The sequence below is a fragment of the Orycteropus afer genome, unplaced genomic scaffold (assembly GCF_000298275.1).
Source record: "Orycteropus afer afer isolate SDZICR_OR568_19922 unplaced genomic scaffold, OryAfe1.0 scaffold00199, whole genome shotgun sequence".
NCBI lineage: Eukaryota > Metazoa > Chordata > Mammalia > Tubulidentata > Orycteropodidae > Orycteropus > Orycteropus afer.
The window spans coordinates 354,550-382,339 of record NW_006921786.1 but is presented as its reverse complement, the minus strand read 5'-3'; the positions used below and the strand labels follow the sequence as shown (position 1 = coordinate 382,339).

The 27,790-nt window shown below is 44.5% G+C and overlaps 1 protein-coding gene across 1 annotated transcript in view; it reads left to right on the top strand.

Annotated features, from left to right (window-relative positions):
• Positions 1-27,790, top strand: part of GAS7 (growth arrest specific 7) — a 394,162-nt gene that overhangs the window by 358,814 nt on the left and 7,558 nt on the right. The window contains exons 7-11 of the mRNA XM_007948030.2: positions 2,985-3,100; positions 5,835-5,909; positions 12,754-12,832; positions 20,569-20,697; positions 23,226-23,349. Of these exons, the coding sequence (XP_007946221.1) occupies positions 2,985-3,100; positions 5,835-5,909; positions 12,754-12,832; positions 20,569-20,697; positions 23,226-23,349 (523 nt within the window). The remainder of the gene's footprint in view (positions 1-2,984; positions 3,101-5,834; positions 5,910-12,753; positions 12,833-20,568; positions 20,698-23,225; positions 23,350-27,790) is intronic.

Here is a 27,790-nt window from a genome sequence, read left to right as displayed (position 1 = left end):
TTGATTCTGTATGCAGGTTTGGAAGGTTTTAAGCAGCAACATGACATGATCCGATGTATATGCATCATTCAGGATAGACTATGAGCAGGCAGGGGTGGATGTCAGCAGGTCATTATAGGAGACCAGGAGAGATGGTGGCAGCAGTAGAGATAGAGAGAAGAAGCTGGGTTTAGAAACATCATTCCTAAAAAGAGGTTCGGGAGAGAGTAGTTCCAGCCTAGATATGGGGATCCTGGGAGGTGGGGAACAGCGTTGAGGGCTGTCTAGGAGCCTTGGGGACCTGGAAGGAACTTGTGACCCTGATAACTGTCAACAGTTTCCAAGAGAGCAAGACTTGTGAGTTCTTATCTTAATCCAAGCTCTCCAGGGACTCTGATACTTACTCCGGGGTTTTATCTCCCTGTCCATCAAGGTCTTTTCCTCTAATAGAAATCTCTCTCTGCTGACACAGTCCTTAAAGCCCATTCATTCCTTGTGGCTGCCTTTCCCTGGTGTTGGCAAATTGCTCAACATACCTATTCTGTAAGGGAGGCAGTATTTTGGCCCAGTGTTTCAAAAGATGCTACTAAAATTATCAAGGTGGAACATTCATACCATAAAGGGCACACAGTGTTAAAAAGCATTGAGGAAATTGTAAGTGACAGGAGGAGCCCCATTGTCGTGTGGTTTGCCATGTAGTGGTGAATCTGCTGTCACAGACATAGTGGAATGGTGGCCAGAGGGCATGGGTTAGGGAAACCAAGGCAGGGATCCCACACTGGACGGGACAGGGAGACATCCATAGAGCCCTTCATCTACTTGACCATGGGAAATGGGATTCCCTTTAGGCAACCCCAGGCCCTTTCCTCTACCCCTCTCCTAAATAACTGATATGGAAGGGATTTTAGATATCTACCCTGTTCTTATTTCAAAGGGAAGGTCTTAGCTGAGCACTGGAAGAACTTGCCCATGTCACCCAGTGGCTCAAACTCAGGTCTTTCCAGATCCTGGTACAGAGTTCTCACTAAGATACCTCTCTATGATATCAAAGGACCCAGTCTTAACTCTTTTTTAAGTGTCAGAGCATTTGACTCTGGATTCTTGATGGAAAAAGGCTATCATGGAAGAGGGCACCATTTAGCAGTGGTGATGGCCAAGGGGCCTGGGAAAGCTCTGAGAATTGGTTCTTGGGCAGTCGTGTTCACATGAGACAGATGCCCACAGGAAAGACTGTGCTGGGAGATGTTCGGTAGGGCAGGAAACCATGGGAAGGGGCTATTTAAGAGTGCTTGAAGAAGTGCAGGCAAAACAAAACAAAAAATCATTTAATTTTGAAATTTTAAAATTATTTCTGTTTATAAATGAATTGGATATTAAAGTTCCTATGTCACTGACTTGGCCATATTCCTTGGTCCTAGCTTTTATATGAAAGCAACTAATTGTTGTTGCTGTTGTTAGTTGCTGTGGACTCAGGTCCAATTCATGGTGACCCCATGTACAACAGAACAAAACGTGGCCTAGTCCTGTGCCATCCTTATAACCATTGATATCTTTGAGCCCATCATTGCTGCCACTATGTATTTTGAGGGTCTTCCAAACTAGAAGACTCATCTTCTAGCATTGTATCAGGAAGTATTCTGTTGTGATCCATTCCAGATCAGTTTTCACTGGCTAATTTTAGAAGTAGATTGCCAGGCCTTTCTTCCTAATCTGTCCTGGTTTGGAAATTCCACTGAAGCCTATTTACCATGGGTGGCCCTGCTGGTCTTTGAAATATCAGTGGCATAGCTCCCATCACTATAGCAACATACAAGGCACCCAGTATGACAAAATGGCAGGCAGATGGTAATAACTCATAGTTTGTTGTTGTTGTTATGTGCCGTGGAGTCAGACCTGACTCATAGTGACCCCTCCTTGGGTTTCCGAGGTGGTATTACTACGGAAGTAGATTGCCCAACCTTCCTTCCAAGAAGTGGCTGGTGGATATGAACTGCCTGCTTTCTGGTTAGCAGTCAAGTGCCTTAGACACTATGCTACCAGAGCTCTTATAACTCATAGTAGGTAATATTTACTATGTGCTAGGTGTCCCTGGGTGATGTTAACAGTTAACATGTTCAGCCACTAGCGGAAAGGTCAAAGGCTTGAGTCCTCTCAGAGGCACCACAGAAGAAAGCCTTGGTATCTACTTCTGAAAAATCAGCCATTGAGGACTCTGTTTGGCATACTTTCTACCCTGACACACGTGAAGTCACCATGAGTTGAAATCAACTCAATACCAACCAGTTACTAAGTGCTTATAACATCTTACCCTGAACTAACCCTATGAAGTGGGTCCCATTATTTTCCCAGTGTTGTAAATGAAGAAACTCAGGCTGAGCATGAGAAAAGAACTTACCTGAGGTTATCCAGCTGGGATTTCAACCTGGGAGCCTGTCCTTCTCCTGTCTGGTTTCCCTTCAGTCCACTTTCCACCCCAGAGCCAAACCACAATGATCTTTTGTTCCCCGCTTAATCTTTTATGAATGTGTGCTGGAAGGTATCACTGTCCAGCCAGTGAAAGAAGCTCATAGGAGGTGAGATGGCTTAAGATTGGTGGTACCTGCCCCCAAGGTCACAAACTGTTCCGCTCAGAGTCAAGCCAAGATTCCCCAAGGGGTACAGCCAGGCTCAACAACCAACTGGTTGGCACTAATCAGTCTTTAGACATTGGAGCCTGTGCTCTCAGCCACTTGGTCTTCTCCCCCATCTTTCCTAGGTCAGGAGGGTTGAGGCAGGGATGAGTTTCAAAGAGGCTGGACATAGGCGGTAGCAACTGTAAGGGCTTAAATGCTGGGAAGCCCATGGCCTAGGGTTTGGGCCCCAGGAGAAGGCAAGTGGGGCAGCTGTGTTGCTGACCCCACCCTCCCTCTTGGGCTGGGATCCCTTGGGATCTGTCTTTCTCCCCACATCCCATGCTCCCTGGATCCAGACTGCATGCCACCTAAACTGTCCTATTTCCTTTCTAGGCTGACAAGAAGGATCCCCAAGGCAACGGCACTGTGGCTGGGTTTGAGCTACTTCTTCAGAAACAATTGAAAGGCAAACAGATGCAGAAGGAAATGTCAGAATTCATCCGGGAAAGGTGAAGCCTGGGGCCCTTTCCAGCTTTGGGGCTGCTGACTGTCCCCACTGTGGCCTCTTTGCCTGAGGGGAGTGAGCAGTAGGCACGGCCAGTGCTGGGGATGGGGCATGAGCACTGTGCACCCAGCACTGGGCATGGTTAGCACTAAGGGGAGCTTAAGACTAGAGTCACAGACTTGTGACCCCAAGACAAATAAGGCCAGTAGATGTGCTGCTTTGGTCTTTGGAGTGGTTTTGAAGATTTGAACCAACATTTGAAATCTAGATCTAGCATCTCTAGAGAAAAGAGAAGGTCTGGCAGTAGTCACTCTGCATCCCTTATGCAGCAGTTGGCTGGAGCTGAGTAGCAACTCCTCCCTCTAGAGGGAACATTTGTTTCTAGTTTGCCATAGTCTCTCCCACTCCGTATTGCCTGCCACACAGACTGCTTTGCTCCTTTACTCACCTTCCTGGTGTTCATTTGAAGCACTTGATCATAACAGAAAAGAGTATTAACTTCCAATTCAACTCTGAGCCAAACCTGTGGCCCAGGCCTGGGGAAACAGAATCCCCAGTAACCTATCCCCAACTTCATACACACCAGTATGCCATTATCTCTGCCTCTAGAAAGCTCATTCTAATGGGGAGTCAGACAAAGTATGTTGAGCACAAGAATGATAATAGTGGTTTGTCCAGAGAGTTTGGAACATAGATGAGGGAACAGTGAATTCAGCCTGGTAGAGTCACAGAAAAAGCAGGAGTTCTATCAGACTCTTGAAGGCAGAATAGGAAGATTGCATCCTTCTCTGTCTCCCTCTTTTCTTCCCTCCCTCTTCCTGAGTTCTGAGACTTTGTTAAGTGCACATGTATGCACAAACCCCACACATGCACCGCGCCCATGTGTATGTATGTACTCCTCACACACATGCATGCACATATCCCACACACCTACAGATGCCTATGTACACACATGTACACATTTTGCCTTCACATACAATGTGAAAGGACACACATGAGCATACCTTGTATGTATGCACACACACACATCTTTCCATCTGAAATTTACAAGGCATACGGAAATATTCACAGCAAGCTGTTGTTGTTATGTGCCTTTGAGTCGGACCTGACTCATAGCAACCCCTCCTTGGGTTTCCGAGGCAGTAACACTATGGAAGTAGATTGCCCTTCCTTCTGAGGAGTGGCTGGTGGGTTGGAACCTCCAGCCTTCTGGTTAGCAGTCAAGTGTCTTAGGCACTGTGCTACCAGAGCTCCCATTCATAGCATAGTAATGTATTTTTTAAATATTTCTTTTTTAAATTTATAATGATAATAATAACCAAGTTGTAATGTTTTGGTACTTTAAAGCACCCCTTTTCCTTAGGAAGACCTGTTTCCTATTTGTATAATGAAATCTTTATTTTATGATCCATTAGACTGGAAGGAAGTTGAGAGGTTACACAGCTCAGGTAGGAGAAAACAATAGTAGAACAAATGTTGTACCCTGCAGAGCTTTCCTTTCAGAGTGATGGACAAGACTCTCTGAAGCCCTACTCTCAGGGCCAGCTCAGGGTCTCACAAGCACAGAGGCCCAGGGGATCACTTAGGCAGTGAACAATACCTCTGAAAACACGTTGAACACAGATGTGCCAGCTAATACAGAACAGCCCGGGAGAATTGTCTTGAGAATGTGTCAAGCAAGGCCCTGCCTTCTGGAAGCTAAAGCTATGGCTAGTTCTCTCTCCAGGGAAATGGAGGGAGCTGCAGCTATGGGTACTGCCTGGTTTCCATGGAGATACATATGCCCTGTAGGCTTGTCAGTTACAGGCATTGGGAGAGGGGACCACTGGGAGATGTTTCATCCCAACTGCAGAGGGGCTGAGGCATCTCTGAGGGTCTAAACCCAGAGGTCTGAGTTTGGAAGGAAGTGGAGACAGCACAGGGTGTCTCTTGTGGTCCATCACAAGTTGTATGTATGTATTTGAGCATGTCCCTTGTCTCCTGGGGGCTGTGCAAATGGCAGTATTTCAGTCCTGTTGTTGTTAGGTGCCACTGAGTCAGCTCTGACTCATAGCAACCCTATGTAGAACAGAACGAAACACTGCCCAGTCCTGTGATCAGATAGTGTTTCACTGCTATTCATAAGATTTTAACTGGCCAATTCTTTGAGAAGTGGATGACTCCTTCTTCTGAGTGTGTCTTAGTCTGGAAGCTCTGCTGAAACCTTACTACCATGGGTGACCCTACTGGTATTTGAAATACCAGTAGCCTCCAGCCTCACAGCAACATGAAAGTCATCACAGTATGACAAACTGACAGATGAATGGTGGAACCACTCAGTCCTAGGAATCAAAAAAAGCCATTTCTCCCCAAGTCGACTCCAACTCATGGTGACCCCATGTGTGTCAGAGTAGAACTGTGCTCTGGAGGGTTTCAGTGACTGCCTTTTCAGAAGTAGATCCCCAGGCCTTTCTTCCTAGGTGCCTCTGGGTAGTCTCTAACCTCCAACCTTTTGGTTAGCAGCTGAATGTGTTAACCATGGAAACATTGCATTTTGCAGATGAGGAGATAGATGTTCAAACAGTTTTATTTATTTATTTATTAAAAAAAAAAAAAAAAAAACACATCTCTATGTCAGATGGACAAATAAGACCCACACACTTTCATCAAGCTTACAATCGAGCTGTTTCCTTACACAGTAGTTCCAACCCATCCTCTAGCACCAAGAGAGCTTAAATTTGGGTTTTCTCCCTTTGCAGGATAAAGATTGAAGAAGAATATGCAAAGAACTTAGCTAAGCTTTCTCAGAACTCCTTGGCAGCCCAGGAGGAAGGGTGAGTTGGGAGGAAAGTGATGGGTGTGGGGTGGATGAGAGGAAATTAGGAATGGGGATCCCTTTTCATTTAATGTCTGCTTCACTCATCACTGGCATGGGCCCATGTTGGATGGGGAAATCCCCTTATGCCTGGCTCAGGTGGGCACCCATGCTCAGGTGGGCACCCATGGCTCAGGTGGCACCCATGGCTCAGGTGGGCACTCATGGCTCAGGGTGGGTGCCTCCATGATATCTTCTCTGTAGTGACCAAGGACCTCCTACCAGATGTCAGAATATGTCAGAATCCTTTCTGCCTTGTCCCCTGGTAGCCAGACACCAGCCCCTGGATATCCACCCCACCGACCCTTTCTCTGGGGCCAGGCTGATAGAAAACTGATACCCAGCATCTTCTGTGGGCCAGACTCCCCAGCATCCCTCCTTCAGCTCTGATCATCCAGACTTCATTGAATGGGACCTGGGCTAGAGGGAGGAGGCTAAGCCCAGCCCTCGCAGCCACAGAGCAATTTCTAGTGGCAGAAGGACTTCAGCCTTCTTTGCTCCTTCTGTTAAAAAAAAAAAAAAAAACCACTCAGGATGTTAGAGTTGAAAGTGTCCTCAGGGGTCCTCTCTCTAACCCTTCTTCTCTCCAGTGACATCTCTGAACTCCTCCTACAACAGGAAGTGGACTCCCAAGGAAGGAAGACATTTTCCCGGGGGATGGAGTAGCTCTCAGAGAGCTGTTTTGTTATATTATATTGAAACCTTCTGGGGACAGAGGTTTTGCCAACCAAATGTGGCTTTGATTAAATCCTCTGCTTAGGCTGGCTGTGCAGCCAACCAGCCTGCACTGAATGGTTTCCACCAACTCAGCCAGCCACAGGCAGCCAGACAGGGCCAGTGTCTTTTCCACAGATGTAAATGGGGTCAGCTCCAGACCCTCTTCTGCTGAGTGTACGAGCCTGAGATGGGGGCAGGAAGGAGGTCCATGGGAGAGTCACCCTTTCTGCCTGGGAAGGGAGCTTTCCTAATCATCTCCATGCACGGCAACTACTATGCAGCTCTGAAGTCTTCTGGCTTCTACCTCCTTGGCCTGGGCTGCTTTCAGGGATACTCTGTGCAGGCAACATGCTCAGCATATGCTCCCAACCCAAGCAACCCAGCTCCACAACCCAGGCCTGCACCCACATGACATCCACACATGCACATACAAACGCAGGTATATGCATTCAATACCTTTGTAGCCAGTACATGTGTATCATCAGTTCTCAATTACAACCTACATATGTGTACTTGCACTATCCCCACTGCATGTGCACACTCACCACATGCCCACACATACTGGCGTGCACACCCTGGGGTGGGAACACATCGACTCCTCCCAACACACACACACACACACACACACAAATGTGTAACTCAGCTATTTTGCTTTTACACGTTGTTGTTTTTATGTGCCGTCGAGTCGGCCCCGACTCATAGCGACCCCTCCTTGGGTTTCCAAGGCAGTATCACTACAGAAGTAGGATTGCCCAACCTTCCTTCCGAGGAGTGGCTGGTGGGTTTGAACCGCCAGCCTTCTGGTTAGCAGTCAAGTGCTTTAGCCACTATGCTACCAGAGCTTTGGATATTTAAAGCACTCCAGCTTGCAACTTTTCAAAGTGCAACACTGGAGCCTAGAAATTTGGGAAAGCCTAAGAAAATGCAGGTAGTGAAGACTCAGGCTGCTTTTGCAACTTGAGGGCTGTGTCCAAATTATATTTCTTAGGGCATGTGCTCATAGGAGTAGGAGCTCTGGTGGGGCTGTGGTTAAAACATTGGGCTGCTAACCAGAAGGTGGGTGGTTTGAACCCACCATCTTTTCCATAGGAGAAAGATAAGGCAGTCTTCCTCTGTAAAGATTTACAGCTTTGGAAACCCTATGGAGCAGTTCAGCTCTGTCCTATAGGATCACTATGAGTCAGATGGCTGAACTTCTTCCAAGATAGATTTGTTCATTCTTCTGGCAGTTCATGGTGTATCTAATATTCTTTGCCAAAGCCATAATTCAAAGGCATCATTCCTTCTTTATTGTCCAGCTGTCACACGCATATGTTATTGTTGTTGTTGTTGTTGTTATGTGTCGTGGGTTTCCAAGGCAGTATCACTATGGAAGTAGATTGCCCAACCTTCCTTCCGAGGAGTGGTACATATGAGGCTATTGAAAATATCATGGCTTGTATCAGTCACACTTTAGTCTTCAAAGTGGCATCTTTATTTATAACTCTTTAAAGAAGTCTTTTGGAGGAGCTTTGCCCAATGCAGTACATCATTTGATTTTTTGACTGTTGCTTCCTTGGGCATTGATTGTAAATCCAAATGAAATGAAATCCTTGACAACTTCAATCCTTTCTCTGTTTATTATGATGTTGCTTATTGGTCTAGTTGTGAGGATTTTTGTTTGCTTTATGTGGAGTCAGAATCCATACTAAAGACTGTAGTCTTTGATCTTCATCAATAAGTTCTTCAAGCCCCTTCACTTTCAGCAAACAAGATTGTGTCATCAGCATATCCCAGGTTGTTAATGAGTCTTCCTCCAATCCTGATGCTGTGCTCTTCATACAGTACAGCTCCTCCGATTATTTGCTCAGTGCACAGATTGAATAAATATGGTGAAAGAATACGATCCTGACACACACTTTGCTCATTTTAAACCATGATGCCTATGGACCATTGAAATATTTGGGATAGACCTATCTAACTATATGTATTTTTTAAGTTGTTGTGGTAAAATCATATTTAACAACAACAAAAAAGTCCAAACTCATCGTTCTCAAGTCAATTCTAACTCATAGCAACACTGTAGCACAGAATACAACTGTCCCCAAAGGGTTTTCCAAGGCTGTAAATCTTTATGGAACAGGCTGCCTCATATTTCTGCCATAGATCCACTGGTGGTTTCAAACCATTGACCTTTCGGTCAGCATCCGAGCACTTTAGCCATTGCACCATCAGGGCTCTTCAGATATAGCAAAGCATTTGACAGTTCAACATTTCTGACACGTACAATTCAGTGACATTGGTAACATTCATCATGCTATGCAACCATCAGCACTATTTGTTTTCAAATTAGCCTACCACCATTAGCAGAAACTCAGTACCCCCTAAGCAATGACACCCCTTTCTCTCTGCCTTCCACCTTTTGTAATCACTAATTTGGTTTCTATACATTTGCCTGTTCCACACTGAGTGAGAGCATACAGCATTTGTCATTTTGTAAGTGACTAATTTTGCTCAGCATGATGTTTTCAAGGTTCATCCCTGTTGTGGTGTGCGTCAGAACTTCATTTCTCTGTATGCCTGAGTAGTACTCCATTGTATGCAAGGACCACAGTTTTTTTATCCATTCATGTGTTGACAGACATTTTAAGCATTTTCCATCTTTTGGCTGTTGTGAATACTGCTGCAGTGAACGTTGGTGTATGTGAATATCTTTTTTTAATACACTTTTATTTTCAGAGCAGTTTCAGGTGCACAGAAAATGCATATATTCCCTTCCAATGCAAAAAATTCCCTCCCTTATTACTGACATCTGCATTCCTGTGGTACATATCTTACAACTGTTGAAGTAATACTGAAACATTTTAATTAATACTGATTTTAACTAAAATCCATCATTTTCATTAGGGTTTGGTCTTTGTGTTTTATAGTCCTATGGGTTTGGGAAGAAGCTCTAGTGGTGTGGTTAAAGCAATTCAGTTGCTAACCAAAAGGTCAGCGGTTCAAACCTACCTACTGCTCCATGGGAGAAAGGTGGAGCATTCTACTTCCGTTAAGACTTACAGCCTTGGAAACCCTGTAGGGAAGTTTCATTCTGTCCCATAAGGTCACTGTGAGTCATAATCGACTCAGTGGCAGTGGTTTGGGTTTTTTTTTTTTTTTTTCCCTTAAATGATTTTGGCAAATGCTTAATGCCACACGTTCACCGTTACAGTATCATGCAGAAAGAATAATTTCACTGCCCTAAAAATGCCCCTTGCTTTACCTGTTCCTCCCTCCCCATAAGCCCCTGGAAACCACTGTTCATTTTACTGTCTAGTTTTGCCTTTTTCAGAATGTCATTTAGTTACAAGCATATAGTGTATAGTGCTTCCAGACTGGGATTTGAATGTTTGGAATGAAGTCTGCCACCTGTGACTGCCTACATTGGAGGGGGTACTGAAGACATGGCCTTGAGCATAAAACCATGCTCTCTCCTCCTCCCCCTGCTCCTCAAATGGCATTCTCAGTCTGTAACCATGGTCACCATTACTCTGCTGAAAGACATGTGCTCACACAAACTCTTGGTACCATCTAGAACCTTTTTGGCTTCAGAGGCTCTTGTGTGTATCTCCCTTAGCTTCTCAGTGTAGCTCAGCTGCAGGGGCAAAACCTTTACATCATCCCACCTTACATAGATGCTTTGAACTCAGACTACTGCATTTTACTCAAGATCTTTGTCCATTTTGAGTTCATCTGTGTGTATAGCAGAAAGTAAGAGTTGAGGTTCATTTTGTACCATATGGATAAATAGTTGCCCAGCAACGTTTGTTAAAAAGTCCATCCATTGCCTATCAAAACACCTTGGCATCTTGGTTGCACCTCAGTTGACCATCTGTGTGTGAGTTTATTTCTAGACTGTGTATTCTGTTCCACAGATCTATAGGATGACCACAATTGCTTCTGCATCCTTCTTTCCCCCACCCTGGACCATTTACCTACCTGTTCAATCAGGCAGGAGGCTAGGCCCACCCAGAGGATGCAGATATCCTAACAGGACTTCCTGGAGCTAAGGCCCTTCCTGACATTTGCCCGCAGCTGTGTCACCTGTTTCTCACGCCAACTGGGGTCACCCCAGGGAATCTGTCTTTGCTGCTGGACTCCTGATAAAATCAGCCAGGCATTTCCCCATAAACACCCATGGCAGCTTCAGCCAGAACCACAGTCAGTCAGGCCTGGACTTTGATCAAAGGGATTGGTTCTGCCTGGTAATTCTTAGCTGTGGGCTGCTTTGCTCGAAACCCAGAAGCCTCGCAGCATGTTTTCTTTTAATCAGCTTTTGCCACTGAAGTTTAATGAATTCTTGGGGTGGGGGGCCAGGAGTGGCTTCTTGATGAAATTAAGTCAGCTGAACATTCAGCCAGGATTACTGGCTGTGTTTAAGAGGTCTTGAAGAATGAAGTAGGGGTGTCATTTGGAAGGTCAGCAAAGTCAAAGAGATACAAATAATGAAGAAAGTGGCATGAGGGCCTATATTTCAAAGACTTGGGGACTTTATAAGTATTCTCTACTTGCTTAGAGAACTGGACCATTCTCTAGTAAGCTGTAAGCTGTATTAAGGGCTCACAACCTACTGGTACAAATAGCACCACAGAGAAGCTGCTAAGGAGGGCACTGGAGAGTCTGCATTCCAGAGCCCCAGCAAAAACGGCAAGGAGGCCACATGTTCTGACCTCCTCTAACCCCACAAGAGGAAGACAGGATTACCAGCAGTAACCCAAGGCCTATTCCTGCCAGGCCAGACATGCTGCCTCCCCCTTCCAGCCCTTGCTCCAACTGTTCCTCCCAAAGCACCCACTACTTCTCTTCTGGGTTCGATAATTCACTGCAGTGGCCACGCAGAGCTCACAGATTATGGGGTTTATTAGGGAAGCACCACAGGCTACAATTCAAGTTCAGGAAAAATGCTCAGTCTCTCTCCCAGCCCACCATCCCTCAGCCAACAGTCTCTCACAGTCTCTTTCCCAGCAGTGCATGTCTCTCAGTGTCTCACTCAGCAATGCGTGTCTCTAGAGTCTCTTTCCCAGCAGCACGTGTCTCTTTCCGGAGCGCATGTCTCTTTCAGCAGCACGTCTTCCTCAACCGGCAGTCAGAGAAAGTTCTGCCTCTAGGAGGCCTCCTTTTGAGCCCGGCAGGGTGGACGAATTAGCCAATCATATCATCAGAACTCTAAGCACCTGAGAGAGAGTGGGCACCTCCCAGAACATTTTTTTGTGCCACTCCCAACAGAAATACTCCAAGTGGACAACTTCAGCAATCAGGAGCTCCTCAGTTGCTCATAGAAAATCCCACCTTGGAGTTTACAAAGACTTATGGGTAGAAAAGCCACACTAAGTAATTTACTACACCGCAGCCCCACACACACACACACCAAAAAAAAAACACACCTCACTGCCATTGAGTCGATTCCAACTCACAGCGACCCCCATTGGATTTCCGAAGTGGTAAATCTTTACAGAAGTAGATTGCCCCATCTTCCTTCCATGGAGTGGCTGGTGGGTTTGAACCACCAACCTTCTCGTTAGTATTCAAATGCCTTAGGCACTACGCCACAAGACTCCTCCCATTCCAGAGCAAAGTAGTTACAAACTCAGACTGGTCCATCCTTGCCTCTCCTGGAAGCTAACGCCTGGGAATTACTTATAAGCAGGGTGGCATGGCACCTTCCATCTATTCTTCCTTGATTTACCAGCAGGCATTTGGACCCCTCGTCAATGAATGGAGGACTGGTAGAAAAGCAACAGTGATAACAATGAAGATGCTTAACTGCACCTACTTTCCTCTTACACCTCCCCAGGTCTTGTAAGCCTCTTGGCACCAGATATTTGTCCAGTCTGATATAGCCTGTTCCCTTAGATTCCTTGTCTTTGAGTTGATGGTCTTTTGAGTTGATAAAAGATGCTCATGTTGTTTTGTGCCTCATCCAAGTCCAAAGTCTCAGGTATTACATGAGACATGGGGCTGAGACCTTCTGTCCCACCTCAGGAAGGGCTAAGGACACTGACCTGAGATTGGTGCAGCTTACTCTCTCAGTGGTCCTGAGTCTGACAGCCTCCTTTGTGTTTCAGCTCTCTGGGAGAAGCATGGGCCCAGGTGAAGAAGAGCCTTGCAGATGAGGCTGAAGTTCACCTCAAGTTCTCTGCCAAGGTAACCTCTCCCTGCAGCCTTTCAAGGCTGGCCACATATAGTGGTGTGCTGGGAAGCATCTAAAAACTCTCCAGTTTGTTGTGTATGCCAATTTCCATGGTGTAAATTTCAAGCTACCAACATGACCTTACTGAACAAAGAGTTGGAAAGAGATGTACAGTAAATGATAAATAACCTCAAGAGCAGAAATAATAGTAAAATGTAGTTAGGAGATGATGCATGTGAATATCCATTACCTTTGTGTTTAATATAATGTATTTTATTGTAAGTTTAGATAAATTGATTTTTAATGATAGCTGTGTTTAACAACCAGTTTGCAAAATTCCTGAAAGTACAGCTTTCCAGTTTTATAAGTCAGTGTGAGCCAGTCCAGCACACCTGTGTGGATACCCCTCATGTCCTCGAGTGAACCTCTGACAGATGAAACCCTAGTCTTGCTTTGCTGGTCTTTCAAAGGAGCATATCAGTGTGTTCCTTTGCTTGATGTCAGGAAATGCTAGACTCTGCCAAAGGGAAATTGTGTTTATTTGTTCATTGCTGCCATTGCAGAATTTCATAATATGAATGCCACTTGCTCCATTTGGCTCCAAAGACTCTAGCATTGGCATTGTACCTTTCATAAGGACAAGGATGTTTTTGACCTTTTCACCCTATCTTCAGTACTCAGAATGGTGCCCAGTTCATAATAGATACTTAACAAACATTTTCTGGATTAATGAATATAAGAAAGCCTCTGATTACAGCACACTCTACCTGTCAGTTTTTCAAGTGAAAAATAAGCTAAGTAGAAAAGTGAAATAATTCATACTAAGTTGTGAATGACTGATGCCACTAGCCTTTTAAAGGTAGAAGACACTTAAAAGTGAGACCATCCTAGTCATCCTTGCTTACTGAGAGTCCCTCACTGGCCATACACATTAACCAGAAAGGGCATTCAGGTGAAGTGCTTAAATTATCTGAGCACCCTCATACATGGTTGCTCCTTCTCAGGGCTTCCACATTGGTACTCCCTGATCCTTTCTTTTCTAGCACTTTTCTCACCTCCTTGCAGCCCCCTGCTTTGGGGTCCCCATGTGATATGAGTCCTATGAGGACAGGAATTGGTTTTTAAACCCACATCTCCTCACACCCATGGTGATGGTCTGCACACAGAAAAAGCAAGAATTAATGACTCAAACCACTGAGGCATGTAAAAGAAGCTAATAAATGGTAAAGAAATGATGAGCAAAAGAGACAGTGCTGTTACCAGCTCCCTGCTTCTAAAAGATGTCACTGCTCCAAGATCGAGCTGACACTCACATATGAGTAAGAATTCCCTGGGTTAAGAGCACACTAACCTTGTTACACTGAATGCTTCACAAGATAATTGCCACTCAAGCCCTGGGGGAGAAGGGAACTAACTCTATGAATTGGTCTCTTTTTTGCCCATGCATAGGAAACATCAAGTTATGTTTAAGCTGAGGATCATGGATCATCTATCTCCTAGGTCTCCCTTCTCCTATCCTAGCCTCCAACAGCTCTGTTCTTTGCAGGGGTAGAACTCTCCATTGACTGCATAGCCCAATGGGAAGGTAGGGGCTGGGAGCCAGATCTGCAGGCCTCTGAAAAATTGCTTGCTGGGTCCAAGAGAATCCTGGTGGGATTTACTCACTACCAGCAGGAACTTCTCATTCTTTCTTTTTTTAATAGACTGTTTTTCAGAGCAGTTTAGGTTTATAGAAAAATTGTGCAGAAAGTACAGAGAACTCCATAATCCCCCTCTACTCCCTGTACAGTTTCCCTTGTTATTAACTTCTTTCATTGGTGTGTATACAGTGACAACTAATGAACCAATATTGATACATTATTGTTAACTAAAGTTCATAGTTTACATTGAGATTCAGTCCGTGTTGTACAGGCTTATGGGTTTTGACAAATGCATGTCATGTATCCACCGTGACAGTATCATTCAGGATAGTTTTGCTGCTCTAAAAATGTCCATCTGTGACTCCCGATTCTGGATTGCTTGTAGAGTACTGGACAGGTGATTGGGACATTCTCAGAATTGGGAATGGTGATGTAAGTGTCCTAGATGTTTATGTACATGATCAAACTGATCTTACTTGATTTTATCAACAACCATGCAAGATGTTGTTGGTAGTTGCCCTAAAGTGACCCCATGCAGAACAGAATGAAATGCTGCCTGGTCCTGCATTATCTCCATGATCCATTGTGGATCGGACCATTGTGATCCATAGAGTTTTCATCGGCTGAATTTTGGAAGTAGATTTTTTTTTTTTTTTCTTAATAACGTTTGGAAGTAGATCACCTAATTCATCTCAGTCTGGAGCTTTGCTGAAACCTATTGGGCATCATTAGAAACACACAACATGCTGACGGATGGCTAGTGGCTATGCATGAGGCATATTGGCTGGGAATCAAACTTGGATCTCCTGCGTGAGAGGCAAGAATTCTACCACTAAACCACTGCCACTCTCACCCCCAAGATGCAAGATAGACATCTCCGCTTCACAAAGGAGAAGTAGACAGAGATTAACACACAGCCCATGGCCGTGAAGCTCAGTAGACTCAACTATTGAGGGAGTGGAGGAAGGGTCTGAGCCAATGGGAGACTGGATCCCCAAGCCTCTTCTTCAGACAGCACCCTCTCTTCAGGCTGACCAGTGGTGCTTAACACTCTGCTCTTGAGAAGTGGTCCTCTGTCTCTTATGAGCCTATCCCCAGAGTAGTACAGGTGGTCCCAAGTCAGGGCAGACCTCATCATTCAGCTGATGAATGTCCATACAAACTAGATTTTTCCATGAGAGCTCTACTGCTTCTAGCCTGCCAGAGGGGCTCTGTCAGTCAGTGTGGGTGGCCTTGGAAGATCATAGAAGCAGCCCTGCAGTCTTCTGGCACCTTCTGGAGGAGAAAAGTGGCCCATTGATTTATTTGCCCTGGATAATACGGCTCCCTATGTGCAAAGCCCATTTTAATGTCTGCTCCAAAAGCTTATTGAAATTCTGCTCTGAATGTTCTATGTCAGTGGAAAACATGCTTTAAGACATGCAATTTTGTTAAGGCATTCTTTCTGACTTCTCTAGTCTGCTAGCTCCAGCCATTGTTCATAGCAACAGGCTGTTAAAGAAATAAGATTGCTGGATACAAAGGAAGTTACACCTGGCTCCGGCTAGAGAAGAGAAAATTGCAAAACTCCTTCTGATGGGAAGAAAACTAATCTTGCAATAGAGGCTGTGCATTCAGCCAGAGGATTTGGGGGGGCATTGGGAATCAGAAGACATGATTTTTAATCTCAATTCTATCACTGACACGGAGTCCCTGGGTGGTGCAAACAGTTACACCCATGCATGTTAACTGAAAGGTTGGAGGTTCAAGTCTACTCAGAGGCACCTCAGAAGAAAGGCCTATAGATCTGCTTTTTAAAAATCCACCAGTGAAAACCCTGTGGAGCACAGTTCTACTCTGACACACATGGGGTTGCCAGAAGTTGGAGTCAACTCTAAAGCAACTATTTTTTTCATCACTAACAAGCTTCGTGACCTTGGGCTAGTCCCTTAATATCTCTGGGCTTCAGCTTCTTCGCGTGTGAAATGAAAAGTTTGGACCAGATTGGTATCTTTCAAGGTTATTTGACTGTGACCCACAGTAAGAAATACATTCTCATGGCAACTCAGAACACACATATATATGTAGAGGCATAGAGCTACATACAGTTACTCACACATAAATGTTGTTGTTGTTGTTAGGTGCCATCAAGTTGGTTCTGACTCAAAGCGGCCCTCTGTACAACAGAACAGACCACTGTCGGATCCTGCACTGTCCTCACAGTCTTTGCTATGCTTGATTGAGCTCATCGCTGCAGCCACTGTGTCAACCCATCTCATTGAGAATCTTCCCCTTTTCCACCGGCCCTCTACTTTACCAAGCATAATGTCCTCTCCAGGATTGTTCCCTTCTCACAATATGACCAAACTATGAGAGACTCAGTCTGGTTATTCTCGCTTCTAAGGAGTATTCTGATTGTACTTTCTCCAAGACAGATGTGTTCATTTTTCTAGTACGTTCAGTATTTTCACCAACACCACAACTCAAATAAATCAATTCTTCTATGGTCTTCTTTATTCATTGTCCAGCTCTCACATGCTGATGAGGCTTTTGATAATACCATGGCTTGGGTCAGGTGCACCTTAGTCTTCAAATGACATCTTTACTTTTTAACTTTTGAAAGAGGTCTTTTGCAGCACATGTTCCCAATCCAATATGTCGTTTGATTATGTGCAATATGTACATAAATCACTGAAACAAATGTTTCAAGAAGCAGTATTTATCCTTTTACTTAAAATGTACTCTGATATTTTCTACTCAGGATTATTCAGTTGTCATCAAAAAGCTGGTCCTGACCCACTAAATTGATTTCACAACTCTTTGCAACCCACCACGTGAAAAACACCAAATTTCTTTTAACTTGAAATATCTTTTATTCTCTTCTGATGTGTGAGCTAAAAGAAAAAGGAGACTCCAAGTGGCAGAAGTTCTGAAAAGGCAGAATGACCAGCTCTCATAGCCTGGTGGCAGAGATGGAAGGCTCCTGTGCATTAAAAAGATGAACGCTTGGCAGGGGAGTGCATTTTGACAACAGGCCAAAGTGCATGAAGACAAACTCTCAGGGAAGACTTCTGATTCCTTGTTAAACAAAGATGCTTAAAAGTTAAAAATGAGGAAAAAAGACAGCACATCAACTTTTAAATATAACAAATCTTTTGACAGTACTTAAAATGTAAACGGAGAACTCATGAATCTTCCTCTATGGAATTGAATCACCCCTGACAGCTAGAAACATCATGTTTCCAGAATATCATTTGGAATTTTAGAAAGGCACTTTTGTCTATTGGCAGGTTCCTTAGTCCTTGCCCAAACCACAGAACCTGGGCTAAGGAATTCTTAACTTCGGAAAACTCCCCGGCCCCGGCTCCCCAGGTCACTCCTGGAAACATCACCATCTGGTACTCACTAGCTTTCCAAGTCATCAGGAAGAGACCTCAAAGTTACTGAGTCAACAGGCTGAGTTAATCACTGGAGATTCCTGTCTCAGTTAACTCAGCTCACTGCCGTCAAGTCGGATCTGACTCATAACAACTCCTCCTTGGGTTTCCAAGGCAGTATCAATTCGGAAGTAGATTGCCCAATCTTCCTTCCGAGGAGTGGCTGGTGGATTTGAATCGCCAGCCTTCTAATTAGCAGTCAAATGCCTTAGGCAGTATGCCACCAGAGCTCCCTCTAGTGCCACCTGAACAGAACTATCACAAGAAGGTAGCTTTAAAGAACAGAAATTTATTTTCTCACATTTCAGGAAGGTAGAAGTCCAGGTTCAAGGGGAGGTCCTTCTTTGTTGCAGCCTCTAGCAGTTGTATTGTCAGGTTGATTGGACTCACAGCAACCCCATGTGTGCCAGAGTAAAACTGTGCTCTGTAGGGTTTCAAGGGCTCTGACTTTTTGTAAGTAGATCATTAGGCTTTTTTTCCAGAGCATCTCTGGGTGGACTAGAAATGGATGCCATTGCATCTTCTGGATGTGGGCAATTCATGGAGTTCCTGGGCTTATAGATTCATCTACTTCCATCGTGAGATAGCATCTGTATTCCGCCCCCCCCCGTGTGTGTGTGTGTGTGTGTGTGTGTTTCTGTATCACTTCTGGTCTTTTTGTGACTTAGAAGTGATTAGGTTTAGGACTCATCCTACACTGGCATGATCTCATTAACATAGCAAAAGATTATATCCACAGATACAAGGGCTGGGAGTCCAACGTTGGGGAACATGGTTCAGTGTATACCAAGCCTCAATCAGAAGAGTCCCATGGCAGCTAAATTATTCTGCCTCTCCTCCTCCTCAGTGAATGCCAGATCTCTGAGGAAATAGATTTGTTCTTGTCAGCTCTCAAGTTTATACCTTCTTAATAAGCTGCCACCAGATTGGGGTGTTCTTCTATGAAAGGAAATTTCCAAGGTTTTGAAAATAATTTTACAGACATACCTCATTTTATCATGCTTCGCTTTATTGCATTTTTTAGAGACTACATTTTTTTTTCCAAAAAATTGAAGGCTTGTAGCAGCCCTGCAATGGGTGAGTCTGTTGATGCCATTTTGCCAATGGTATGTGCTTGCTTTGAGTCTTTGTGTCACATTTTGGTATTCTCAAAATATTTCAGACTTTTTTATGTTGCTGTTACATGCTTATTAATAGACTACAGTCTCATGTAAACATCATTTTATATGTACTTAGAAACCAAAAAGTTCTTGTGACTCACTTTATTGAGGTATCTGCTTTATTGCAGTGGTCTGGAACCAAACCCGCAATATTTCTAAAGCATGCCTGTATTAAAGGAGCTCTGCTGGCGTAGTACCTAAGGCATTTATCTGACTGCTAACCAGAAGGCTGGCAGTTCAAACCCACCAGCCACTCCTCAGAAGAAAGATTGGGCAATCTACTTAATACGAAATATTTATAACTAATGTCAAATACCTCCAGGAACTAGGAGGAGACCATTTGGATGGCTTGTTAGTCTTTGAAGGTTATCTGACAACAAAGCTATCTTCTTGCGCACCCCCCCCCCGGGACTGAAGCTTTTGTCATTCACCCATCAAGAAGTGATGGGGCATACACTGCAGTGGCCAAGCTAGAAGTGGTCCCTGACCTCTTGGAGCTCATTCTAAAAATAAATAAATAAATAAAACAAAACAAACTCACTGCCATCAAATTGCTTCCAACTCATAGTGACCCCCATTGGGGCTCTGAAGTGGTAAATCTTTACAGAAGTAGATTGCCCCATCTTCCTTCCATGGAGTGGCTGGTGGGTTTGAACCACCAGCCTTCTGGTTACCAGTCAAGTGCCTTAGGCACTGTGCCAGCCAAGCTCCTTTTGGAACTAGAATCATGTGTAATTGCTTGTTTAGAACTAGGAACACCTAAGTCCTTGGAGTCTCCAGAGAAAAAGACAAGGGAACAAGAGGGCCTGGTGAGGAGGAAGAAAGGAGAAGTCATGGACTCTCAGAGTTAGGATGGTATATGTCCAGGGAAGTTCACCCATCTTCCCCAGAGACATTTCTGGGGTAGAAGGAGCCTGAGATGGAGGCTGGAGCAGGCCAAATCGGGGGCACATCCTTTAGGCAGGGATGAGAAAGGGCCTGTCTCTCTATCCACACCAGTGAGTTGAGAAAGCTACCAATGTGTGCAGCCCTTGTGGGTTTCCAGCAGCCCTTGAGCAGCTCTTGTCGTGCATTCCTCGAGGTTTGGACCATCCCAGATCATCATTATATTCTCGCATTGAGTAGATGTTCAATAGCTAGAACTGACCTAAGATTATTAATTAAATGGAATCCACTTAACAATTATTCACTGTGCTAAGTGCTTGGAGACACAGAGATGAGTGACATGGTTTATGCCCTCAGAAAGCCCCTTATTTGGCAAGAAAGAGAGACAGATACCTAAGTAAAGCCCTGTAAGGAGTAAGGACTTAACTGACAAGAGGAATCTGGGTAAGTTTCACTGAGTCCAGCCTGTCTGTTCTGTAGATATGGAAATTGATGTCTCACAGGGTAAGGTGATTTTCCTAAACTGAGTTTAGTTTCCTAAACTAGGCTGCTGCCCCAGACTCTGTCCCCACCACTACCCTCCCTGCTTTCACGTGTAGCTAAAACTTCTGAAGTCCTGAATGTGTCCACCTTGCTATCTCCTTGGCAGCTTCACAGCGAAGTTGAAAAACCCCTCATGAACTTCCGAGAGAATTTCAAGAAAGACATGAAAAAGTGTGACCACCACATTGCTGACCTTCGCAAGCAGCTGGCCAGCCGCTACGCTGCTGTGGAGAAGGTGAGAGGGCCTGGGACATAGCCAGGGCAGGAAGATGAGGCTCTGCTGGATTGTGGGTAGACTGAGAGGCCTCACAGTGGCACCATATGCCAAGTCCTTTGCCCCTCATGTAGTGGGAGCAGAAGGGAAGTAGGAGCCTGGGGCCCATGCCTGACAGCCCCCACCTTACCATGGCTTGGCAGGAGCTACTTCCCCAGGGGGCTTAGATGAGTTCCCAGGGGGTCAGTGAGAGCCAGGAGAGGCTCATTTGAGCATGTGAAACTAGGAAAACCCATGTTTTTTTTGTTTATGTGTAAGAAACATATAACATGAAATTTGCCATTTTAATTCTTTATGGGTGTACAATTCAGTGGCATTAAGTACATTCACAATGTATTGTAACCATCACCATTGTCTAGTTCTAGATTGTTTTCATCACCGCAAAAGGAAGCCCTTGCTCACTAAGCAGTCATTCCCCATTCCCCTCCATCAGCCCCTGGCAACCGCTAATCCTACTTTCTGTCTCTCTGCATTTGCCTAGTCTAGATATTCCATATAAAAAACCCACTGCCATCAAGTTAACTCTGACTCATTGTGACCTCCATTGGGTTTCCAAGGCAGTAAATCTTTATGGGAATAGATTGCCCAGTCTTGCTTCTGTGGAGTAGTTGGTGGGTTTGAATCACCAATGTTCTGGTTAGCAGTCAGATGCCTTAGTCACTGTGCTACCAGAGCTCCTTGATATTTCATATGTTGTTGTTGTTGTTATGTGCCGTTGAGTTGTCTTCGACTCATAGCGACCCCGCCTTGGGTGTCCAAGGCAGTATCACTACGGAAGTACATTGCCCAACCTTCCTTCCGAGGGTGGCTGGTGGTTTTGAAATGCCAACCTTCTGGTTAGCAATCAAGTGCCTTAGGCACTAGGTGGGATCATATAATATTTGTCCTTTTGTGTCTGACTTAATTCACTCAGGGTAATGTTTTCAAAGTTCACCCATGTTGTGGCATCTGTCAGAACTTCATTTCTCTTTATGGCTGAGCCCTATTCCATTATCATGTCTATACTGTATTTTGTTTATCCATTCATCTGTTGATGGATATTTAGGTTATTTTTCCTTTTTGCTATTGTAAAATAAAGTGAGTATTGACATACAATTATCTGATCAGGTTCCTGTTTTTAAGTCTTTTGGTTATATATCAAGGAGTAGAATTGTTGGGTCATATGGTAATTCCCTTTAACTTTTTGAGGAGCTGCCAAACTGTTTTTCACTACAGCTGTACCATTTTATATTCCCACCAGCAAAGCACAGTGATTCCAACTTCACATCCTCACCAACACTGTTATTTTCCATGTTTTCTGACAGCAGCCATCCTGTTATTGTTGCTATGTGCCATCGAGTCAGACCCAAGCAGCCATCCTAGTGAGGGTGAAATAGTATCTCATTATCTAAATCCATGCTTTTGTGAGAGTTGAGCCCTGAATAGGCTGCAGGTCTACCTGGGCCCCTTTGGTCCTCACCTGGCAGATTCCCTCCTGACTGAATATCCTCCTGGCCAGGCTCCTGGCAGTTCACCTTTCTGCTCAGTGGTTGGGCAGAGAAGATGTCTAGACTGGAGGGAAGAGAGCCCTTCTCAGGGTGCTGACTCCAGGGCCACAGAGATGAGTGGGAGAAGGGGGCACATACTGCTTTGGGCACCCTAGTTCCCACCAGTTACCTTCACCAAAGGCTGTGGAGGTACTGGTGGTTAGAAAGAGGGAGAAGAACTGTGAGCTTGGGTGCAGTGATGAAAGGCAGGCCTGGGGAATGGGCGCTGACACTGCCAGCCTTTTAACAATGATTTAGAAAAAAAAAACAAACTCATTGCTATTGAGTTGGATCTCTGGTGGCATAGTGCCTAAGACATTTGCCTGCTAACCAGAAGGCTGGTGGTTCAAATCCACCAGCCACTCCTCAGAAGGAAGGTTGGGCAATCTACTTCTGTAGTGATACCACCTTGGAAACCCAAGGAGGGATAGCTATGAGTCGGATCCTACTCGACGGCAGTGTGTTGTGTTTAACAATGAAGAAGTGCCTCTTTGGTCCATTCCAACCCTGAGAGACATTTTTTTCGGAGTGGCCAAACCAAACCAAAAACCAAACTCACTGCCATCAAATTGATTCTGACTCATAGCAACCACTTTCAGGTTTCTGAGGCAGTAAATCTTTACAGAAGTAGATTGCCCAGTATTGAGACTGCCCAGGTCCTCAGTATATGTACCGAGCCAATGAAAATATGGTCTGAAAGGTTTGGTTCAGTCCACGTCATGATATGTTTGAAAGCACACTGAGCAGGTATAAGAAGACCCAGGTTGCAGTCTCTATGCTATAACTAACTAATGTCACTGGGTAATACTAGTATAGTTATCTAGTCTCTCCGAGCTACTGTGGTGTATCACAAAAAACAGGGAGTAGAAAGGACTCTAATCTAGAAAAGGAAGGCTGGGCCAGGTGACCACGAGGCCCTTGGGTCACAGCTTTGGGAATAGCTTCTCCGTTGTCATTTTCCAGGCCCGGAAAGCCCTCACTGAGAGGCAGAGAGACCTAGAGATGAAAACCCAGCAACTGGAGATCAAGCTCAGTAATAAGACGGAGGAGGACATCAAAAAGGCACGGCGGAAGTCCACACAGGCTGGTAAGAGCTGGTGCCAGTTGCCCCTGTACCTGATCATAGAAGCGCAGGATGGAGAGCTGTGGGAGATGGGGTGGCCAGAATGGTGTATCTCTGCAGCAGAAGGTTGTAGAAGGAAGTTTCTCCCCTCCTGTGCCAATAAGTGCCTGTTCCGTTCATGCCCAGGGAGAAACGAACTGGTTGGATGTGAGGGTGGGAAAGGGTAGGCCAGGCTGTTTCCAGGCCATGCGAGAACAAAGATCCTCACTCTCCCTGGTGCTTGGCCAAGCCTGGATCTCTGACCAGGTAGACAAACTCCACTAGGCACCCAGAAGCCATAGACCTTATCCCTGTAGGGGACCCATAGGAGAGTTCACTCCAGGGAGGCTCTGATCACCCCCAACACACACACCCATTACCCTGCTTCTCCAGTGCCTGAGACTCTGAGGGCTCACCAAAGATGAGGGGCTCCTGCCAGGAACAGAGGGAGACATTTTAGTCAATGAAAATAGCCAGATTCAGATTCTGTTAGTTTCTGCTTCCACCTAGTGGTAAAAATCAGCTAATGCCCAAGGAAAGGGGAGAAGGCTACTTAACAGTTGCCATCAGGTAGACTCCACCTCCTGGCAACCCTGTGTGTATCAGTGTAGAACCATGCTCCGTAGGGATTTCAGTGGCTGATTTTTCAGAAGTAGATCATCAGACCTTTCTTCCGAGGTGCCTCTGTGTGGGCTACAATTGCCAATCTTTCAGTTTGCACCCAGTGCATTAACTGTACCACCCAGGGATGCCAAAGGCCAGTAAGATCCAGTGAAAAACATTATATATATATTTTTAAAGAAACAGAGTTTTACTGCATGCAGAAACAGTGTCTTCTGAAATGAAACTGTGCTGTAGGATTAGAGTTTAGATTACACAGTCATCAAGATCCCTAGGCCAGTGTTGTTGTTTTTTTTAATTGTGATTTGGGTGAAGATTTACAGAGCAAATTCATTTTCCATACAGCAGTTCACATACACTTTGTCTCATGACATTGACCACAGTTTACCACAATGCAACAGCTCCCCTCCCACTTCCTCCTGATAGCTACCTCTTCCCTGTGTCCGTCCCCCCATGCACTCCTGCCCCCTGAGCTGTCTCCCTGCACATAGGTAGCCCTTCTTTCTCCCATGATTGCTCTCTCCAAGGAGTGTATCTACCTGAGGTAAATGTTCAACTCATATTGGGCCAGTGTTTTAAGGGGAGCCTGGGTGAATGCTGCCTTCATGTGCACTGATGGCAGAATGTCCTAGGGTTTAACAGTCATTCAAAGGAGCCCTGGTGGCACAGTAGTTAAGCACTCAGCTGCTAACTAAAAGTTTAGCAGTTCAAACCTTCCAGCCTCTCCATGGGGGAAAGATAAGGCATTCTGCTTCTGTAAAGATTACATTGTTGTTATGTGCCGTGGAGTCGAATCCGACTCATAGTGACCCCTCCTTGGGTTTCTGAGGCAGTTTCACTATGGAAGTAGATTGCCCAACTTTCCTTCCGAGGAGTGGCTGGTGGGTTTGAACCGCCACCCTTTTGGTTAGTAGTCAAGTGCCTTAGGCACTACGCTACCAGAGCTCAGGAACACTATGGGACAGTTCTACTCTGTCCCTTATGATCACTGTGAATCAGGATTGACTCAAAGGCAATACCTAAGATTCCTGGGTGGTGCAAATAGTTTCTGCTCATCTGCTGGCCTAAAGATTGATAGTTCTAAGCCACATGGTAACACAAAAATTACAACCAAAAATCCCTGAGGAGCAGTTCTAGTGTGTAACACATGAGGTAGCCATGAATCACAACTGACTCGATGGCAATGGGTTTGATTTTCTTTTTCTTTTTTTTTTTTTTAAGTCCCTTTCACCTCCACGTCCAATCAATCTATTATCATTAGTTCCATTATGTCATGAATTGTCTACTTTATGGACATTTTGAAATAAAATAGGATAGAAATAAGTAAGTGACAAAACAATGTAGTATGAACACAATATTTAAAATACAGCTCTCATAAGACACAATGATTCTTTACTGGATCCAGAAATAAAAGACATAATATACTTATTGAGAAACCTAGGAAGGGGAGAGGCATATTTCAATTAGTTCATTTAAGAATTAATTTTAGTTAAGGCTAAGTGCCATAGAACATTCTCTCTTTTAATCTTCACAGTCCCCTGTAGGGTGGTTGTGTGTGTGTGTGTGTAGAAAATATATATGCAAGAAAAAATTGCCATTTCAATATTCTTCGTATGTAGAGTTTAGTGACATCCACTCATGTTCATCATGTTTGACCATCACCTTTTTCTGTCCCCCTCAACAAAAGCTCAGTGTACCCTAATCCTTGAACCCTCCTTTCCCCCTCTATTGTTCTTTTTTTTAAAAAAAAAAAAAATAACATTTTATTGAAACATAATTTATATACAGTGAAATACATAAAACTGAAGTGACATGGGTCAATGCTTTTATTTATTTATTTATTTTTGCTGTGTTCCCTTCCCCACCCCCTGTAACCAACAAAGAAAGTTTCCTTCCATATATAAACCTTTTCTTGACTTTTCACAATAGTGGAATAATACTATATTTGTCTTTCTGTGATTGACTTCTTTCACTCAGCAAAATGTCCTCCAAGTTCATCCACGTTATGCGGTGTTTTGCCGATTCTACATTATTCTTTAGGATTGCATAGTATTCCATCGTGTGTATGTACCATAGTTTGGTTATCCATTCTTCTGTTGATGGGCACCTAGGTTGTTTCCATCTTTTGGCTTTTGTAAATAGTACTGTGATGAACATAGGTGTGCATATATCTGTTTTTGTCCTGGCTCTCACTTCCTTAGGATATATACCTAGTAATGGGATTGCTGGGTCAAATAGTATTTCTAATTCTGCTTTTTAAGGAGTCGCCTTACTGTTTCCACAGTGGTTATATCATTTTATAGTCCCACCAGCAGTGTATGAGAGTCCCAATCTCTCCACATACTCACCAGCATTTGTTATTTTCTGTCTTGTTGAACTTTGCCGTTAGTGCTGGGGTGAGATTTGCATCTCTCTGATGGCTAATGATCGTGAACATTTCTTCATGTATTTGCTGGCCACCTGAATATCCTCTTTGGTGAAGTGTCTATTCATGTCTTCTGCTCATTTTTTAATTGGATTGTTAATCTTTTTTTTTGTTGAGCTGTTGAAGTTTTCCATACATTTTAGAGGTTAGTCCCTTATCAGATATGTAATTATTGACAAGTATGAATTTGTTGCTGTTATTTTGTTACGTGCTTTTTCGTAGTGTTCCTGATTTCTTTGTTCCTTATAATTTTCTGTGCTGAGCCCATTTTGTTTATGAATTGTGCTATCACTTCCTTCATTGCTATTGTTTTAGTATTTGCTAAATATTTGTGCTGGTCCTCTTTTTTATTTTGATTTGAAAGCTTATCATTTTTCTTTGCCCCTCTGTTACTCTTGTTAGTTGTCTTCAAGTTGATTTTATCATGGTGACCCCAGGTGTGCCGAGTAGAACTGCTCCATAGAATTTCCAAGGCTGTGACCTTTCGGAAGTAGATTGTCAGCCTGTCTGCTGAGGTACTGCTCAGTGGTTTCAAACCATCAACCTTTATGCTAAGGGTGTTTTTATACCCTTTTGGGAGTGAGGTAACTGATGACAAAGAGAATAAGGAACTTTCCCAAGGCCTGCCACTATGGAGTGGCAGAGCCAGATTTTATTCTTTTCTTGTTTCAAGGACTTTGCTGATAACCATTTTGCTGGACAGCCTGTATGCTCAGAAAATGCCAGTGTTTCTTTCCTCTCCCTCCCCCCGCCCCCACCTTGTGAGGCCTTTGTGTTCTTCCAAGGCTATTGGAAGAGAAGACATCTGATCCTCAGGAGACTTTACCACCATTCATTGTCATTGTCATCACTGTACCTCATATTGTTGTTGTTGTTAAGTGCCGTTGAGTCGTTTCCGACTCATAGAGACCCCATGCACAGCAGAGTGAAACACTGCCCGATCCCACGCCAGCCCCACAATCCCTGCTATACTTGAGTCCGTCATCGCAGCCACTGTGTCAGTCCATCTCATTGAAGGCCTCCCCCTCTTTCATCAACCCTCCACCCCACCAAGCATGACATCCTTCTCCAGGGAATGGTCCCTTCTTACAACATGACCAAAGTAGGCGAGACGAAGTCTGGCCATTCTTGCTTCCAAGGAGCATTTTGGCTGCACTTCCTCCAGGGCAGATCTGTTAGTTCTTTTAGCAGTCCATGGTACTTTCCGCATTCTCCGCCAGCACAACTCAAAAGCATCAACTCTTCTTCGGTCTTCCTTATTCATTGTCCAGCTCTCACATGCACTCAAGGCGATTGGAAATATCATGGCTTGTGTCAGGCGCACCTTAGTCCTCAAGGAGATATCCTTGCTCCTCAGCACTTGAAACAGTTCCTTTGCAG